Source organism: Salvia hispanica, chromosome 2 (assembly GCF_029641045.1).
Source record: "Salvia hispanica isolate PSC_SH4W2 chromosome 2, Shi_PSC_v1, whole genome shotgun sequence".
Classification (NCBI taxonomy): domain Eukaryota; kingdom Viridiplantae; phylum Streptophyta; class Magnoliopsida; order Lamiales; family Lamiaceae; genus Salvia; species Salvia hispanica.
Genome location: NC_142693.1, coordinates 33,683,091 through 33,700,189, shown reverse-complemented (window position 1 = coordinate 33,700,189; position 17,099 = coordinate 33,683,091). Strand labels below are relative to the sequence as shown.

At 36.9% G+C, this 17,099-nt stretch overlaps 2 protein-coding genes and 1 long non-coding RNA gene across 3 annotated transcripts; all 3 read left to right on the top strand.

Moving 5' to 3' along the window:
* Positions 1–2,378: 2,378 nt before the first annotated feature.
* Positions 2,379–5,218, top strand: LOC125202083 (non-specific phospholipase C6-like). Its single transcript, XM_048100407.2, has 3 exons — positions 2,379–3,738; positions 4,385–4,561; positions 4,679–5,218. The coding sequence occupies exons 1-3, from the start codon at positions 2,670–2,672 to the stop codon at positions 4,978–4,980; spliced, it is 1,548 nt and encodes a 515-aa protein (XP_047956364.2). The 5' UTR covers positions 2,379–2,669; the 3' UTR covers positions 4,981–5,218.
* A 5,371-nt stretch (positions 5,219–10,589) lies between these two features.
* Positions 10,590–12,110, top strand: LOC125214355 (thylakoid lumenal 17.9 kDa protein, chloroplast). Its single transcript, XM_048115356.2, has 4 exons — positions 10,590–10,960; positions 11,255–11,372; positions 11,450–11,519; positions 11,754–12,110. The coding sequence occupies exons 1-4, from the start codon at positions 10,665–10,667 to the stop codon at positions 11,972–11,974; spliced, it is 705 nt and encodes a 234-aa protein (XP_047971313.2). The 5' UTR covers positions 10,590–10,664; the 3' UTR covers positions 11,975–12,110.
* Positions 12,111–13,669: 1,559 nt separating this feature from the next.
* LOC125203510 (uncharacterized) lies at positions 13,670–16,786 on the top strand. Its single transcript, XR_016135378.1, has 2 exons — positions 13,670–13,944; positions 15,857–16,786. It is a non-coding gene; the product is annotated as an uncharacterized LOC125203510 (long non-coding RNA).
* Positions 16,787–17,099: the final 313 nt, after the last annotated feature.

Here is a 17,099-nt window from a genome sequence, read left to right as displayed (position 1 = left end):
TGGCACCGACCGAACCTCTAATTCGTCTAGGTATATGGAGACAAAGCGACAACAATAGAAATTGGTATTAAAACTTTTATACCAATATTTTATTTAATAAAACCTATGGTCACGGATCAAATATTCCCTACAGTCTCTTTGACTTTGACAGAATGATTTAGCTATAATAAATTATAATGGCATTTGACTATTTTTCTAATCAGAATCAAGATTTAGTTTAAATAATTGTACTTAAAAATAAACATTAATATCATGTAATCTAATTGAATTCAAAATGACAAAATGAATTGATGTGTAGACTGTAGACATATATGAAATTATAACATAAAAAGAAATAAGTATGAGTAGGGAGAGGGATCAATTGCTAACTCATCATGTAATTGCTAACTACAAAAGCTATAGGATTTTAGAAAACGTGTGGTCTACAATTCGTCACAGTTAATTTTTTTTTATTAATTAAATCCAAAAAGATAAAAAAAACTCCAAATTAGGGTTTTGGATGAAAATGTCAATATAGTGTTTCGAAAATATCAACACATTGCTTTAAGAATGTTAACCCATTGCTTATATTGACATTCTACGTATATTATATTGACATATTTTATATAGTATGTTGACATTTCTGTTGTACGAAAAAATTAAAAATTTTTGAATTTTTTTTCAAATTTTGACGTCGGAACATATGCATGTAGGATATTGTTGGAATCCTTATAAAATTATCTTTAATTTGATATTATGTTATATGAATTTAAAGTTTTGAAATTTCTTTTAAAAGTTAGTTATAACTAATTTTATAATTAATTGATATTAATATTTCTATTGATATTTTTTGTGCATGATATTAATATTCAAGGGTTGAATGATGTTCGCCTTTAATTTAATATAGTACATGTGAAATGTAAGAAATTTGATATACGAGAATTCAATTGCAAAACTTATAATTAATGTAATAGTTATTCTCAGTCACTTCACATGTACACAAGTATTTAATGCTCGAAAAATTATAGTATGAGTAATTCATTATGTTAAATAATTGTGAAATGAATATTTGTGTCGGTGCATTCATCTCTTAATTTAATGTGGGAATTTCAGTTCTACGTGTCATTGTCAACAATGTCCAAATCTTACTATAGTTTCCACAATATCATTCTTAATTTTATTTGAAGATATATCATTATTAGCATTTTATTACATTTTGATGAGATATTTGACATTTCATCAATTGTAATTTAATCACTAAATTTATTGCTAAATGAAAGATGAAACTCTAAAGTAACACATCGCAATACAATTACTTTTACGTTTTATTATTATTAACTTGCTCATTTTTCACGTGGCATGCTATTGCTTATTAAGTAAATCCTAATCAATACGATTGCCACATTATATAGTAATTTAATTAATCGGCATAAATGGTTCGAAATTATGTCAATTGATTATGGACCATGCCATATTAACCAAAATTAAACAGCAGTATCCTAATTTGTGCATCAAAATTTCTGGTAACATTTCAGTTTTTATTAGATGTTACGGAATAATGTACGATCTCTATTTATTGAACCATATCAATTACTTAAAAGAAAAGTGATTTATTATTGACAACATCATAAGTACTTTTCAATGTATACAATTCAGATGTTTATTTTAATGAACTCAAATTCGTAAAATTATATTTCCTTTCATCAGCAAAAATAAAATAAAAATAAACAAATAAATAAATCCTATTTTCCATTTTACTACGTCGTCTTTTGTTTTCATTTTAAATTTGAATTAATGAATCACCCGCTCATATTTTATTATAAAATTATAAAATATTAATTTCTAAAATCACAAATTATGATCAAATTTTGGATTCTCACTGTCTTTAAAATTAGCCTAAAATATTACAAAACTCCCATTTATTTCGTGACAAGTCAATTATCCTATCAAATCATTAGTATATTTTACTATTTTTTAATTAATATTTTTTTTCATAATTTTAAAATATATAAAATTCCATTCATTCTATATTAATAGAGCGTTTCTTTTAGGCACGTAAATTAAGAAAAAATGTGTTATGTGAGTTAAGTAAAAGGAAAATAAAATGGAAAATGAAAAAGGTAGTAAGATGAAGAGAGAAAAAAAGTAAAAGAAGTAAAGTAAGGGTAGAAAAATGTGTTCTTTTACTATAAAGGGAAATAACTCTATTATTATGAAATCGTATTATGACTAAATGACTTTATTACTATAGAACGAAAGAAGCCTTACTCAATAAATAGGGTTGATGGTAACAGAAAATGTCCGCCACGTAAGTTGATGTTGTTATTCACATTCAACAGTTACAAACACGTTTCACCACATACATCCACACATTCCCATTTCCCTTCTTCTTCCTATATTTCCTGCAAATCTTCTTCACCCCTTTTCTACTTTACTGCATTCATTTTTTTATCGTTAATAATTTATTTACCAATTTGGAATGTAGCCGCAGACTATATCTCTACATTCACGTGATCGCACTTCACTCCACTCTCTATAAAAAATGGCGGCATTCCTACAAATCTCTGCCGCCCTTTCAATCCTAACTCGTGAACTCTGAACTCACCATTTTCTAGTCTTAATGTTTTCTTCAATTCTCCACACTTAATCAATCCTCTTCACCTCAGAAACCCCAAAATCAAGCTAACAAAATGTCAAAATCAATTTTCCCGATTTTCCTCATTTCACTCTCCGCCATTTTCTCACACTCACTTCAGCTGAATACTAATCAGCAGCAGCCGATCAAAAACGTCGTCGTTTTGATGCTGGAGAATCGCTCATTCGACCACATGCTGGGCTGGATGAAGCAATCCATCAACCCCTCAATCAACGGCGTCACCGGCCGCGAATGCAACGCCGTGAACTCCAATTCCACCGACATCATCTGCTTCTCCGACGACGCCGACTTCGTCGATCCCGACCCCGGCCACTCCTTCGAGGACGTCGTGCAGCAGGTCTTCGGATCCGCCTCCATCCCCTCCATGTCCGGCTTCGCCGAGCAAGCCTCCACCATGGCCGAGAAAAACCTCTCCCAAACCGTCATGAAAGGCTTCCGCCCCGAGAATCTCCCGATCTACGCCGAATTGGTCAAGGAATTCGCCGTATTCGACCGCTGGTTCTCCTCCATCCCCGGCCCCACCCAGCCCAACCGCCTCTTCGCCTACTCCGCCACCTCCCACGGCTCCACCAGCCACGTCAAGCGCCAGCTCGCCACGGGCTACCCGCAGCAGACGATTTTCGAGTCTCTCCGCGAAGACGGCTTGGATTTCGGGGTCTATTTCCAGAACATTCCAACCACATTGTTTTATAGAAATCTGAGGAAATTGAAGTATGCATCTAAGTTTCATGACTACGATTTTAGGTTTAAAAAGGATGCTACGGCTGGGAAATTGCCCAATTTGTGCGTGATTGAGCCGAGGTACTTCGACATTTTAGGGTTTCCGGCCAACGACGATCACCCCTCTCACGACGTTGCCAATGGGCAGAAGCTCGTGAAGGAGATCTACGAGACGCTGAGGGGAAGCCCGCAGTGGAATCAGACGCTTTTCGTCATCACCTACGATGAGCATGGAGGTTTCTATGATCATGTCCAGACGCCCTTCGTCAATATCCCCAATCCTGATGGGAATACCGGGCCGGCCCCCTATTTCTTCAAGTTTGATAGGCTTGGTGTTCGTGTGCCTACTATCATGGTGTCTCCTTGGATCAACAAAGGGACTGGTATACTTTCATGTTCTTAGATAGTTAGCTTTCACTTTGCATGATTAAAGTTTTTTCTGATCATGTCTTTCACATTCTTGGATAATTAGTCTTGGAACATTCATTCATATATAGATGCTTTGGGCTTTATGAGTTTATATAGTTGCTTTCACTTTGTAGGAATGAAGTTTTTCATGATCACGTCTTTCACATTCTTGGATATTTAGTTTTGGAAACTTCATTCATATATAGATGCTTTAGGCTTTAGGAGTTTATATATTTAGTTGCTTTGACTTAGCAGGAGTGAAGTTCTTGATCATGATTGTCTGTCAGATTCTTGGAACATTCATTCATATATATATATACATGCTTTTGGCCTTTAGGAGTATGTATGGTTGCTTTCACTTTTCAGAAATGAAGTTCTTGATGATCATGTCTTTCACATTCTTGCATATTCTGTCTTGGAACATTCATTCGTAGTTGCTTTGGGGTTTAGGAGTTTATATTTGCATATGATGATATTGATCTATAGTTGCTTCAACAAACAGGGCTGATTTTCAGTTGTTATATCTGAAAAAACTTGATTGATTTTGTGAATAACCTGCCATGTTGAGTTTTACTGCAAGATATGGTATCTGGTATATTAATTTGTTGTTTTGGTATGTAGTGATAAGCAAGCCAAATGGGCCGACTAACAATTCTGAGTTCGAACACTCATCCATTCCAGCAACCATAAGGAAGATCTTCAACCTCTCATCCCACTTCCTAACTCATAGAGACGCGTGGGCTGGCACATTTGAGCAGGTTTTCAGCGAGCGAACATCCCCACGAACTGATTGCCCCGGTGGGTAACAAACTCATCCTTAATCTGTTGCATTATCGTTGATATGTGAAGCCTCAGTTGTTAGCTACAACACACTTCCCATACACACAGTTTGATCAAATTCCATTTTACATGCAGAGGTTCTGCCTGATGTGAGTCCTTCAAAGAGGATTCAAACGAATGAAAACAGGGGCTTGTCCGAGTTTCAGAGCGAGGTCGTGCAGCTAGCTGCTGTTCTGAATGGAGACCACTTCTTGAGCAGCATCCCGGACGATTTGGGGAAGAAGATGAGCGTGAAGGAAGCTCATGGATACGTCAGAGGTGCCGTCTCAAGGTTCTTGAGAGCGAGCAGAGAGGCTACCAAGCTGGGAGCAGACGAGTCCACCATTGTTGACATGCGTTCTTCTCTAACCACACGTTCCTCCAGCCGCCACGGCTAGTTTCTTTCAGCGGAATGGGAACTCTCTGCCGTTGTTGGTGTGTGTAAGTAGCAATTCTTTTTGGGTGGCTGTGTAGTTGATGAGAGCTGGTCATGGGGTTTGCATCTTTGTATTTATCAGAATTTTCTATCTAAATTGTGATAGTTTCTTTGCATAAGATGTTCATTCTCATGTCTCAGTGGAATCTGTGATGGAACGTTTCTTTTATTTTAATTTGATGCACAAAAGTCTGTAACAATGATGCTAAATTACACTTTCATGCCCCATTTAGAATAGTTGTTCATGATTTAGTTCTATTATTAAGAACTTTTTTTTAAAGAAAATTACAGTATTAGTATAATTTTATTGACTTAGGTGAAAGATTGAACACAAACTAGTAAAGAAGAAAGCTTTCATTGTTTTTAGCCAAAAATAGCTTCAGAGGAAAGATACTATTTCATTGCATAATTTTGAATGCAGATACATTACATATTTATAGCTCAATGAGGAACACAATCTAGATCCTCTCTAATCTTTGTACTACACCATTATAATCTAATCTTAAGCATCTAATCATAACTGACTCTGTTAAGCTCTCTTCTTCACAACTCCTCTCATTTTCGCGTCTCTCCAAGTAGTACCCTTGTGGTCCTTCTTAGCTGTGATATCAACAACAAAATGGTCCTTGAGAGTGGGTTGCATATCTTCAACTTTGAACTCCTCTCGTGCACTGAATGATTCACCACAACAGTCACTTGGACTTACTTCATTGAAGGAAGGTGTTGATACATTCTTCACTTCATCATTACATTCAGTTTCACAATGTTCTCTAACACGCCCCCCTCAATCCAAGGGAGGCTAATGAAATCACTCCAAGCTTTTCTCTTAGCTTCACGAAGGATTGTCTAGCAAGAGGTTTAGTAAAAATATCAGCAATCTGATCTCTAGTTGGTACATGTCTCAGTTCTATTTCTTGTGCCAGAACTTTGTCTCGGACAAAATGAATGTCCAACTCTATATGCTTAGTCCTTGCATGTACCGGATTTGAAGCCAAAGCAATCGCACTCATGTTATCAACCCATATCACTGGACTGGACTTTCTATGAATCTTCAACTCCTTGAGCAAGGAACTCAACCATGTTACTTCTGAAGCTGTCTGTGCAAGACTCCTATACTCTGTCTCTGTACTGGATCTGGCCACAACTCCTTGTTTCTTCACACACCATGAGATAAGATTCTTTCCATAATAAGTATAGAACCCACTCGTTGATCTCCTATCATCAATGTTTGCTGCCCAATCAGAGTCTGAGAAGGCAGTTATCATTCCATTTGATTTGTGTATCTGAATTCCATAATCTATGGTTCCAGAAAGGTACCTCAATATCCTTTTTACAGCCCTCAAGTGTGAATCAAGCGGTGAGGACATGTATTGGCTTACCTTATTCACTGCAAAGTTGATGTCTGGCCTTGTAATAGCAGCATATTGCAAAACACCAACAATGCTTCTGTAAGATTTAGGATCAGTCACTGGTTCACCAATATTTTTGCTAAGTCCCCGACCAGAAACCATGGGTGTTGGACAACCCTTTGCTCCCACCATATTAGCTTTCTTTAAGAGATCTTTGATGTATGCAGACTGACTCAAATGCAGACCACCTTCAGTAGTTTTGATAACCTCCACTCCAAGGAACAAACTCACCTCCCCAAGATCTTTTAAAGAAAAATGAGAATTGAGCTGATTAATTACTTTCTGAATAGAAGAGGGAGCATTACCTGTGATAAGCATATCATCTACATAGATGAGAAGATATATGATCTCACTTCCTTGTTGTCTGAAGAACATAGATGCATCAGCCTTTGATTAAGTAAAACCAAGTGAAAGGAGAACTGAGTGAACAGTGAAAAACCAAGCTCTTGAAGCTTGTTTAAGGCCATATATAGCTTTATTAAGCTTACAAACCAAGTGTGGACCACCCTGCTCAAAACCCAAAGGCTGTTTCATGTAAATATCTTCCCTTAGATCACCATGTAGGAAAGCATTGTTGACATCAAGATGAATAATTGACCATCCAAGAGATACTGCCAAACTAAGTATAACCCTGATAGTTGTAGGCTTCACCACTGGACTAAAGGTTTCATTAAAATCAAAGCCATTGAGAGAATCCTTGAGCAACAAGCCTTGCTTTGTATCTAGCAATATCCCCACATAGATGATATTTAATCTTGAAAATCCAAGTGCACCCAATCAGATTCTTTCCTGGAGGTAGTGTCGTCAAAATCCAAGTTCTATTCTTGAGTAGGGCCAAAAATTCAGATAACATAGCAGCCTTCCAATAAGGAATAAGCAAAGCCTCAAGTCCAGATTTAGGAATAAGATGAGGACTAATGGCTAAAGAGAAAACCTTAGCTTGTAAATACCAGCCTTAGCTTTGGTTGTCATGTGATGTGTAGACCGAGTAGGCTGAGCAGTATGGAATGGTGTTTGACGGATTTGAGGGAGGAGAGAGTGATGAAGCACCAGAGTGTGAAACTGAGGCAGAAGTGGAAGAATTAGATGATGAAGGTGAATCTGAAGCAACATGATGGGAAGAAGAATTAGATGATGTGGGTGATTCTGAATGTGATGGAACAGGAGATGGAGGTGGAGTAGGATTAATAAGGATGGGTGATGGAGATAAAACAGAATTCCAAGAGGAAAAAGAAGATGATGTTTGAGGAGCAGATGCTGCAAATGCAGATGATGATGATAATGAGTGAAATGGAAAAGTGAGTTCATAAAAAATGATATCCCTTGTAATCACAATTTTCCCATCAGGAAGCAAGGCTTTATAGCCCTTGTGAGAAGAGCTATACCCTAGAAAAGTGGCCTTGACTGACCTAAAATCAAGCTTATGGTTGGTATATGGTCTGATGTAAGGATAGCAAAGGCAACCAAAGTGAGGAATAGTCTGGTTTTTGTGAGTGTAGTTTTTCATAAGGAGAGAGGTTTTGGATAACCTTAGAGGGCATGCGATTTATGAGATGCACAGCTGTAAGAAATGCATCTTCCCAGAACTTATGAGGCAATGAACCAAAAGTGCCAAACCAGTTTCAACAATATGCCTATGTTTCCTTTCAGCAAGGCCATTTTGCTGTGGAGTATAAGGACATGATACCCTATGAACAATCCCACACTCTCTTAGGTAAGTAGTTAGTCCCTGAAATTCACCTCCCCAATCAGATTGGAACATTTTGATTTTGGAATTGAAGAGATTTTCACACATTGCTTTGAACTGCCTAAAAACAGCATTTGCATCACTCTTGTGTTTTAAGAGATATATCCAAGTGAACCTTGAATAATGATCAATGAATGAAATATAATATGAGTATCCATTTCTGGAAATCACAGGAGAAGGGCCCCATAGGTCACTATGGATCAATTCAAGTGGGGAACTCTGAGCTGAAACTGACTGAGAATAAGGTAATTTGTGGGATTTGGATATGCAACAAGGATGACAAAGAGAAAGATTTTTCATTGAAGTGAAAGGAATATTACAACTATTCAAAGCAAGCTTAACAACATCTAGAGTAGGACCTAGTCTACTATGCCACAAGGCAATATCTAGATCAGAATTTGAAACTGAACTACTGCTAGAAGCTGAATCTTGAAGGCTGACAGAATGGACTGCTGGGACTGCTTGAAAGGCATTGGAGCTGTGGCTTCTCTTGATTGGGGAATGATCTACTAGAAAATGATACAGGCCCTCATCAAGAGTTCCTTTGAGCACGACCTCCTTGGTGCACAGATCCTTAACAAGACAGAAAGTTGGGTGAAACTCAAAAAATACAGAATTATCTTTGGCAAATTGTGAGACACTTAGCAGATTCTTGGTGATATTGGGAACATGTAAAAGATCTTTGAGATAAAGTTTCCTAGAAGCACTAGAGGAATGTGATTTAAAAACAGATTCTCCCACATTAGCAATAGAGACAGAAGCTCCATTCCCAAGTACCAAGTTCTTACCTCCACTGTATTCTGAACTGATATTGAGATTACTCAAATCATTGGAGACATGGTGAGTTGCTCAAGAGTCAGGATACCAGCTTGTGGATGCATTAGAGTCATAATTGTACTCTGACTGACTTCCCATTGAAAAAGGTCCAGTAGGTGATCTTGGGCCTGATTGAACAAGATGTGCTGTAGGGCTGAAATGAGATTGCTGTTGTGTAGGAGCATTCCCTTTGAACTGCACTTGTGGTGGAGAAAATTTTTGTTCAAATCTGTGCCAGCATTTTGCTGCTGAATGCCCATGCTTATCACAAAGCTGACATATGATCTTGTTTCCTCTTCCAAAGCCTCTTCCACCTCTCCCTCCTCTCTGATTTCTGGAGCTTCCTCTTCCACCTCCAGAATCAAACTTATTTCCATAAGAATTGGAATCTCTTTTCTGAGAAGTGTGTTGAACCAGATTTAGAGCAGGCTGTGAGGCTTCTACATTAGAAGAATGAGCTCTTGTTGTCTCCATTCTGGACTCAAAAGTAAGAAGATATGAGCTCAGATCTCCAATAGTCCAAGGTTCAGATCTGGATGTTACTGCACAAATGGCTGGATCATAGTCCTGACCCAAGCCACCCAAGATATACAGGGTTTGTTCTCCATCTGGAACCCTGCATCTAACTGAACCAAGTAAATCAAAACACGTTCTCATTTTACTCAAGTACTCACTCATAATAAGAGCATCCTTCTTGAGACTTTGCAGCTGTTGCCTGTATTGCATGATCTTTGCTGTGGATCTACTAGCAAAATTTGTTTCCAAAGCTCTCCAAATGTCTCTTGCAGATCTAAGTCCCACCACCAGAGTTAGAGCGGATTCTGAAAGTGAGGAGAGTAACCACCCTGCAACTCTCCTATCCTGCCTTTGCCAAGCTACAAATGTTGGATTCAGCATCATGCACTCCTAGTTGGATCTGGTATCATCTGTGATGGTGGGTTGGGTTCTCCAGTAAGAAAACCTTCAAGCCCATATCTGTAGACAGCTACATCAACTTGCTGCTGCACATAAGAAAATTTCCATCTCCCAGTTTGACAGAAATGGGAGGCAGCTGAGAGAAAATAGGTAAAACAATCAGAGGTATATTGTTGACATTAGAATCGTTTGATTCTGTCATTTTGACAAAATAAAGAAAAAGAATTCAAACAAGGGTAGGAGAGACAGGATCCTCTGGATCCTGCTCTGATACTACTAAAGGGAGTATCAGTCAAAATCGAAAATAATCAAAATTAATACTGACAAACCAATACGACGTGACAACAAAATGATGCAACTGTTTTGGATAAATTACATCACTTTATGGGTATATTGATTAAAATGACATCAATTTATCGGACACGATGTGATTTGTGCTAAACACAACCCTATACAAGTTTTGATCAATTATTGTCGAATGCATGATTTGTGCTAAACACAACCCTAAACACAACATTTTTTTTTCTTATCTTGTAAAGGAAGTTTTTAGGGTCAATATAATCGTATTCGAGAATACATAGTAAGGATTATACTACTCATTTCACCTCTTGTTTGGTAAACGCTATTATATGACTTGCGACTCTTGTTTAAACCATAACGACTCCCACTCCCACTCGTAGAAACGGTTGAAATTAACCGAAAAAACAACCAGATTTCATGCTCCCTTTGTTTAATCATTTTCTGGGGAGTGAGTGAGAGATGATGATAATGGGTCACCTTCTCCATCACATTTCCCCTGCGTTTCCCATTTCAAAACCCACCCCTAAATTTTCCTCTAAATTTAGCGTCGATTGCATCAACAATATCGATAAATATTCTACCACTAAACCCCCAATTAGTTGGTCTACTAACCTAATCTCCGTTGCAATTGCTGTGGCCCTTGTTGCTCCGCTCCCATCTCATGCAATCCCATTTACCCCTTTCAATCCTAAATCTTCTTCAACAACCACTCCTTTTTCACAGGCACAGAATCTTCCTACTGGATTGGAAAACGGGTATACCTTTGCTCTCTGTCTGTCTAAATCTTCAATTCTAATTTTGTATTACGTGTTTTCCCCTTTTAGTGTGTTTTTAGCAGTTCAGAGTGTTAATTGAACATCTTGGCAAAAATTGTTTTACTAATTTGATGCAAAATTGATGATGATGGTATAGTTAGGTTTCCCAAATTCATGTTAAATAAATATATACATGTATCAAATTAGTGGAATTTTGTGAATTGAATTCGTGATAATACTAGGGTTCGAAGAAAAATGTGGCATGTAATGTAATGAGTGTTGGATTGGATGCAGAAAAATTAGACCTTGTCCTGCAATAAATCCAGGGTGTATATCCAGTAACCCCAAGTCATCAAATTTTTCGTTTCCATGGAAAATAGAGGGCTACTCTTCGAGCAGTGCTGCCATTCAGGTCAGCCCCTACGCTTTCTTTGATACGTCCGATGTTGGTTAAACAGAACTAGGGATCTAACTGGTGTGTGGTATCAGCAACTGCAAGATGCAATTCTAAAAACTCAGAAGAATGCCAAGATCCAGCTTGTCGAAGATACACCTACTGGTAACTCACTAATCGATAAAATTTTAGCACAACCATGCTATGCAAGTGTCTGAGGATCTTGTGTATGCATTTTTGCGTGTTTCTGCGGTGTTGGTTGTATTAGTATGTGCATAAATTTCAACAAGGGGGAATGATGTTGATTGAGGGTTTTTACTCCGACTAGAGTTAAGATGCTTAGATTGTTAGATGTAATGAATTGAAGTTTCTTTTGATGAAAATGTGGGAATAATGCAGGGATGTATCTGCAGGCTGAGGTGGACGGAGGATTTGGTCGTGACGTTGTGGAGTTTCTGGTGAACGGAGACGTGGTTTCTTATAGAGCTATGGCGACCAAGGTAACGTACGTATACCCCTTCACCACAGCCTTGGGGGACTCGAAAGGGCAGGAAGAGAGACTGCAGCAGATCGTCAACGAATTAGGCTGGTACGCCCCAAGGTTTGATTTGATGGACTAGATGTATGTGTAGATAGTTCCAAATGTCTAGTGATGACATTTTCACAGGCAATATGGATTTGTAATCATAAACTGGAATTTTTGTATTGTTTGAAGAAAACCTCATTGATCAAATGTGCAGGAAAGTTAAAGCATCATTGAATTTTGTGTAAACAGGGAGAGTTTTCATGCAGATGTGTGAACCTAAAGCTCAAACTTACTGTATTTGTTAAGTTGAGCTAATCCCCCGGTTCCAAAAAAAAATTTAACGATAAAATACAATTTAGTTGATAGGAGCAAAAGCACAGATACGGTGGTAAGAACAGCTGCTGGAACTGCTCTGCACGAGAACTTCAATCACGCAGGGCTAACTGGGGCTATGAGAAAGAAAGAATTGTGGAGGTGATATAACTGGTCTACCCGATGAATGCTCCTTTTAATTTAATAGCTAAAACTGATATGAACTTGTGGCAAAACAGTTGCATCAGTTAAAAAAAAAATACTGGTGTATTAATGATGTAAAAGAGAGAACATCAGTAAGGCTCTGCTACCAGATCTATCAGAAGCTCAGTGCTTTGTACTTGAATGTATTAAAAAGCACACAAGTGAATTGTGGTCTCTTTTGCTCAAACTTCTCAGGAATGACAAAGTCTGTTTAGGTTAAGACATAGGCATAAAGTGTATGTGGTTTTGGTCTATCATGAGCTGAAAATTGCAAGGGAATTTGGTTGAGAACTATCCAGAGGTATTGGTGGCTAACAGGGATCTCCAAGAACGAAGAAACCATTGTGACAATTACAAATCATGATTTTTTTTTTCTGGTCTGAGAGCTTTGCAGGAAAGAGAAGATCCATATTTTGCTTCAAAGGTGACAAGATTCTAGATATGTCATCAAAATACTATGCATTTTCTTTTTCCGATATACATGTTTATGTTTTTGTGCTTATGATCAGATATCGCGAATACAAACCTAAAGGAGCCCAGAGGTAATGCTTAATATGGATCTCATTAACGAATTAACAATCTAGGAACTTTCACCAAATTGATGCAATTGCACATTTTCTAAATTTACCAGTTGCAGAAGCTGTAGCATTCGAGATCTCTGGTTCAAGTGTTCTCGTGTAATTTACAGTGTTGTACACGCTAGTTATGCTGCTTCTTTAAGCTATTGCATTCTCTAGCCACACAGATTCTGCAGATGTGGAAATCATTAACGGCATTAGTAGTCATATGCTTACTTGTACACTATTATAGAAATTAATTCAACTGACCACTTATTTTTGAATAATCTCTATCAATGTTTCTAGAGTATATATTGTAGATGCTATACCAAGTGAAATAAACGGATGCACTGCATCGCGTCGATTTATATAAAATTACATACGAGCTTCCGAACGTGTATGTTGAATATATCAAGCGACATATTTTTCTCTTCTTTTTTTAAAGAGGATTAATAATAATGTACGTGACAAACTTTATCGAACTAAGTTTAACATCGAGGAGCATCGTTCGGAAATTCAGAAAGTCAAGCATTCACAACATAAAATTTCTAGTATTAAATTGAAATTTAAATTACAAACAGGGAATTGAGTTAACATTTTAACCAGGCTTAATTTTAACCATGGTTAGGGTTTAAACTTAAACACCTCAAAAACTCTCCCCCCAAAAAAAGGTGGGGTTTTACCAATTTAAATAGAGGAAATTCAGAGTAATTATTAATGCACGATTCATCACCAAAATATTCCTTTTTCCGATTTCTCCTTCAAAGCGTTAGATTCTCCCATTTCAGTGTTCTTTAAATCTGAAATTCTGCATTGTTCAATCGATACTCTGTTGATCCGAGCACTCAAACACCATTGAAAATCCATTTATTTACCTCTCCTTCTTTCTTTTCAGCTTTATATATATTATTTCAAAAAAAAAATTTAGTTCCTTTTCAGTGGAGAATTTCATCAAAAGGTTCATCGGAAAATTTCTTCCCGTAGAAAGGAGGTAAAGTTGTGTATAGTTTATGTGTTTTTCAGCATTGATGGTAATTTGATTGTAATCTATATACAGGATCATGCTTTTTGAGTTCACGATAAATTGCATGTTGCTGATGATTTTGGAAAATTGGGGTTTTGTTTAATCAATGTGTTGGTGAGCTTGATGTTTTAATTATGGCTGATGATTTGTGAGTTGATTGTAGTGATGTCCAATTCTGAATTCTGTGTGTGTGTGAAGGTTTATGTGATTATTTCTATGTATTTTCTGCCTCTTATTAATTACTAATATGCTTTATATTGAAGTGTGTTTATCTGGAGAGTTTGCTTCTCGTGGTCCTCTTTTTGGTTTTGGTAATGACTAATGAGGGGAATAGATTCTAATGTATGAAGAGATTGAAATAGTTTTTGTGCTCTTACTGCTTGTTGTGAGTTGTTGAATTGTGTTCCGTAGTTCTTCTTTCTAGAAGATGTGCCTGAGGTTTTGTAGATCTGTAGCATGGATGAGATCATGGTATGCATTGAATTGTGTTTTGTAGTCTTGTTTGAATGATTTCTCATTGAGTACAAAGTAAAGAATAGTCAATTCTGGAGTCGAGTAAAATTCGTAAATACAGTTTAGCCAAAAAGATAAGTATCTGATCAATGATAGCATCGAATTGATAAATAGTAACTAGAATTGTTTAAAACAAGATGGTAATAGTTTCTGGTGTTTTTCCTTTTTTATTGTGTGCTAGTTGTAGAAGGGGCTTTCGCGCCAAGATGGTTTGCACAGATTTAAAATAAGTTCGGTAATACCGTTATTCTCTACGTTCTATTTGTCGTTTGGTGTATGAAGCACATACTTGTTTGTCCGTATACATTAAATAAGTTTCAGTAACATTTATTTGCAGCTACACTTTTATTTCCTGACTTAGAGTGCATATCAAAGATGAGGCCACGTGTCGAATATGAAATGGGAGGCCGACTCTATTTTTTAGATCTATGGTGCTCGCTGGATTTTGTCATCCATAGAACACCTTTTCTGCACGTTATTCGTTTATATGTTTTTGACAGCTTTTTAATGAAATCGCTTACTATGTCTGTAGATGAATATTTAGGTAACATTACACACACACACATACATTTACTATGTGTGCGTTGATCATGGATTCATTGTTTGTTTCTCTTTAATATCCATGCTTTTTCAATAATTATTTGACAATTCTGATTCCATTCTAATTCCTACAGAATCAACGAGAATTATTTGAGTAATTATGAATACATCTGCTTACTTCTTTGACAATTTATCCCACAAACATGTGCGTGTTCAAGTTATGTACGTAGTATTCAATCTATTGATGAGTGGGTCCTATCAATTTCTTTTATATGCATAAAACTAGACTTGACTGACTTCTGAAGTCCGAATTTTAGCATTTTTCCAGGATTGTTGTTTCAGAAATGCATTCATGCTGATATTCTTCTGTCCAATTGTGATATAACTAAAAATTATTGGTAGTCACTTTCCTATAGTCATATATCTCTGCTTTGTCCTTATCATTACATATTTTGTTATGTATATGTGTGGTCTTTTGTTTTCCATTATATACTTTTAGCACATGGAAAATTAACATGTATATCTTGTGACATTCATATCAACAAGTAGTATTTTTGCCAATTCATGTTTGCTATTTCCTCAACATTCTTGTTGCCTTCTTTTCCATTTTCCCCTTTCATTGTCTTTTTTTCTCCTGATTGAATAGCTTCCATTCATAAACCTTCAGAAGAATATACATGTGCAAAACTGTGCATTCCATGTTCTAAACACAAAGTTCTTTTAATTGCTGCATTACTTGCGATGAACGTTTAGATTTTGCATATCGTCTAATTTTGTTGAGACCCTGTTCCTTATTCCATCTATAAAACATAATATTAATTTGTAGGTTTTCAGAGCAGAAGACTGGTATATCTGAAAATGACCTCCATTGCTAGCTTCTTTCGACCAGACACATTCTGGGCATTGTGCAATAGGTGCAACGTACAGTATGAGTACACAAACATATTTCTCAATCAGACTCTTCTTTGCTACGGCTGTCATCAGCCCTTTTTGGCGACATCTATACCTGTACAGAGCTGCAGTTCACGCCCTCGTCCTTTCCCAAATCAACAACAACAAGATATGCACGCTGCTGCACAACTATCACATTCAAGAACCTCTCAAGCTCCTTCATCCCATGCACCTATTAACATGGAGAGAGAAAATGGTCCTTCAAGTGTGCCAGAAAGAGCGGACACAGCTTCAGCTTCGCATACAGCTTCCCTTGTGCTAAACAAAGAGAGGCCAGCCAAAAGGAGAAATACGAGGGAGTTATCTCAGAGAAACATGCGTGCTATGCTGATAGGGAAGGCTAAGACCGAGATCCTTCACCAGCTAAATGAATGGGAGAAAAAGACAAAAGTGACCTCTTCACTTTCGAATGGACAGGATATGGGCAATGTCGTGCCTGCTTCGTGCAACAATTCCAGTGACAAAAAATGAAGGAGTTGGAGCCTTTGAAATCCTCCACTTTCAAAGAGACTGTTGTGGAAGCAAGCCTCTCCCCACTATAAAAAGGTGGGTTTTCACCACCTTAAATAGAGGAAATTCAGAGTTATTTTAAATGCACAATTTATCAGCAAAATATTTATTTCCTTTTTCCGATTTCTCCTTCAAAGCGTTTACATTCCAATTTCAGAGTTCTTTAATTCTGAAAAGCACTCAAACCCTTTGAAAATCCATTTATTTAGGTCTCCTTTCTTTTTAAGGGCTCGTTTTGTAGCATGGACTGGAATATACCATGATAGTGAACCTGGGATAAAATTTCGGGCCTAAAGCAGGATAGAACTTGGATTAGGTTTTTATGTTAGTATTGTTTTGTAGCATGGATAATTTTCCAGAAATATTGATTATTTTGAATGTCATCAACAATTCAAAAATCGACGAATACTTCCATAATCGAAAATCTATGTATTGAAGATGAGTTTGAGTCCAAAATCAAGAATCTAATTCCAAAATTGAGAGTTTCATGATCTGAATAAATAGAAATCGATACCACATCGACACCAAACCTAGAAATTCATCCATAATTTGATAAAACAAAAAAAAAACAAAATACAAAAATCGGAAGAACAAATATGCCCCAAACA

Bases quoted from the DNA above. Each gene is read 5' to 3' on its own strand.
- LOC125202083 (XM_048100407.2), top strand. From the start codon at position 2,670: ATGTCAAAATCAATTTTCCCGATTTTCCTCATTTCACTCTCCGCCATT. The intron at 3,739-4,384 runs GTATACTTTCAT...TTTGGTATGTAG, and splicing joins TTGGATCAACAAAGGGACTG to TGATAAGCAAGCCAAATGGG. The intron at 4,562-4,678 runs GTGGGTAACAAA...TTTTACATGCAG, and splicing joins CCCACGAACTGATTGCCCCG to AGGTTCTGCCTGATGTGAGT.
- LOC125214355 (XM_048115356.2), top strand. From the start codon at position 10,665: ATGATGATAATGGGTCACCTTCTCCATCACATTTCCCCTGCGTTTCCC. The intron at 10,961-11,254 runs GTATACCTTTGC...GATTGGATGCAG, and splicing joins CCTACTGGATTGGAAAACGG to AAAAATTAGACCTTGTCCTG. The intron at 11,373-11,449 runs GTCAGCCCCTAC...GTGTGGTATCAG, and splicing joins CGAGCAGTGCTGCCATTCAG to CAACTGCAAGATGCAATTCT.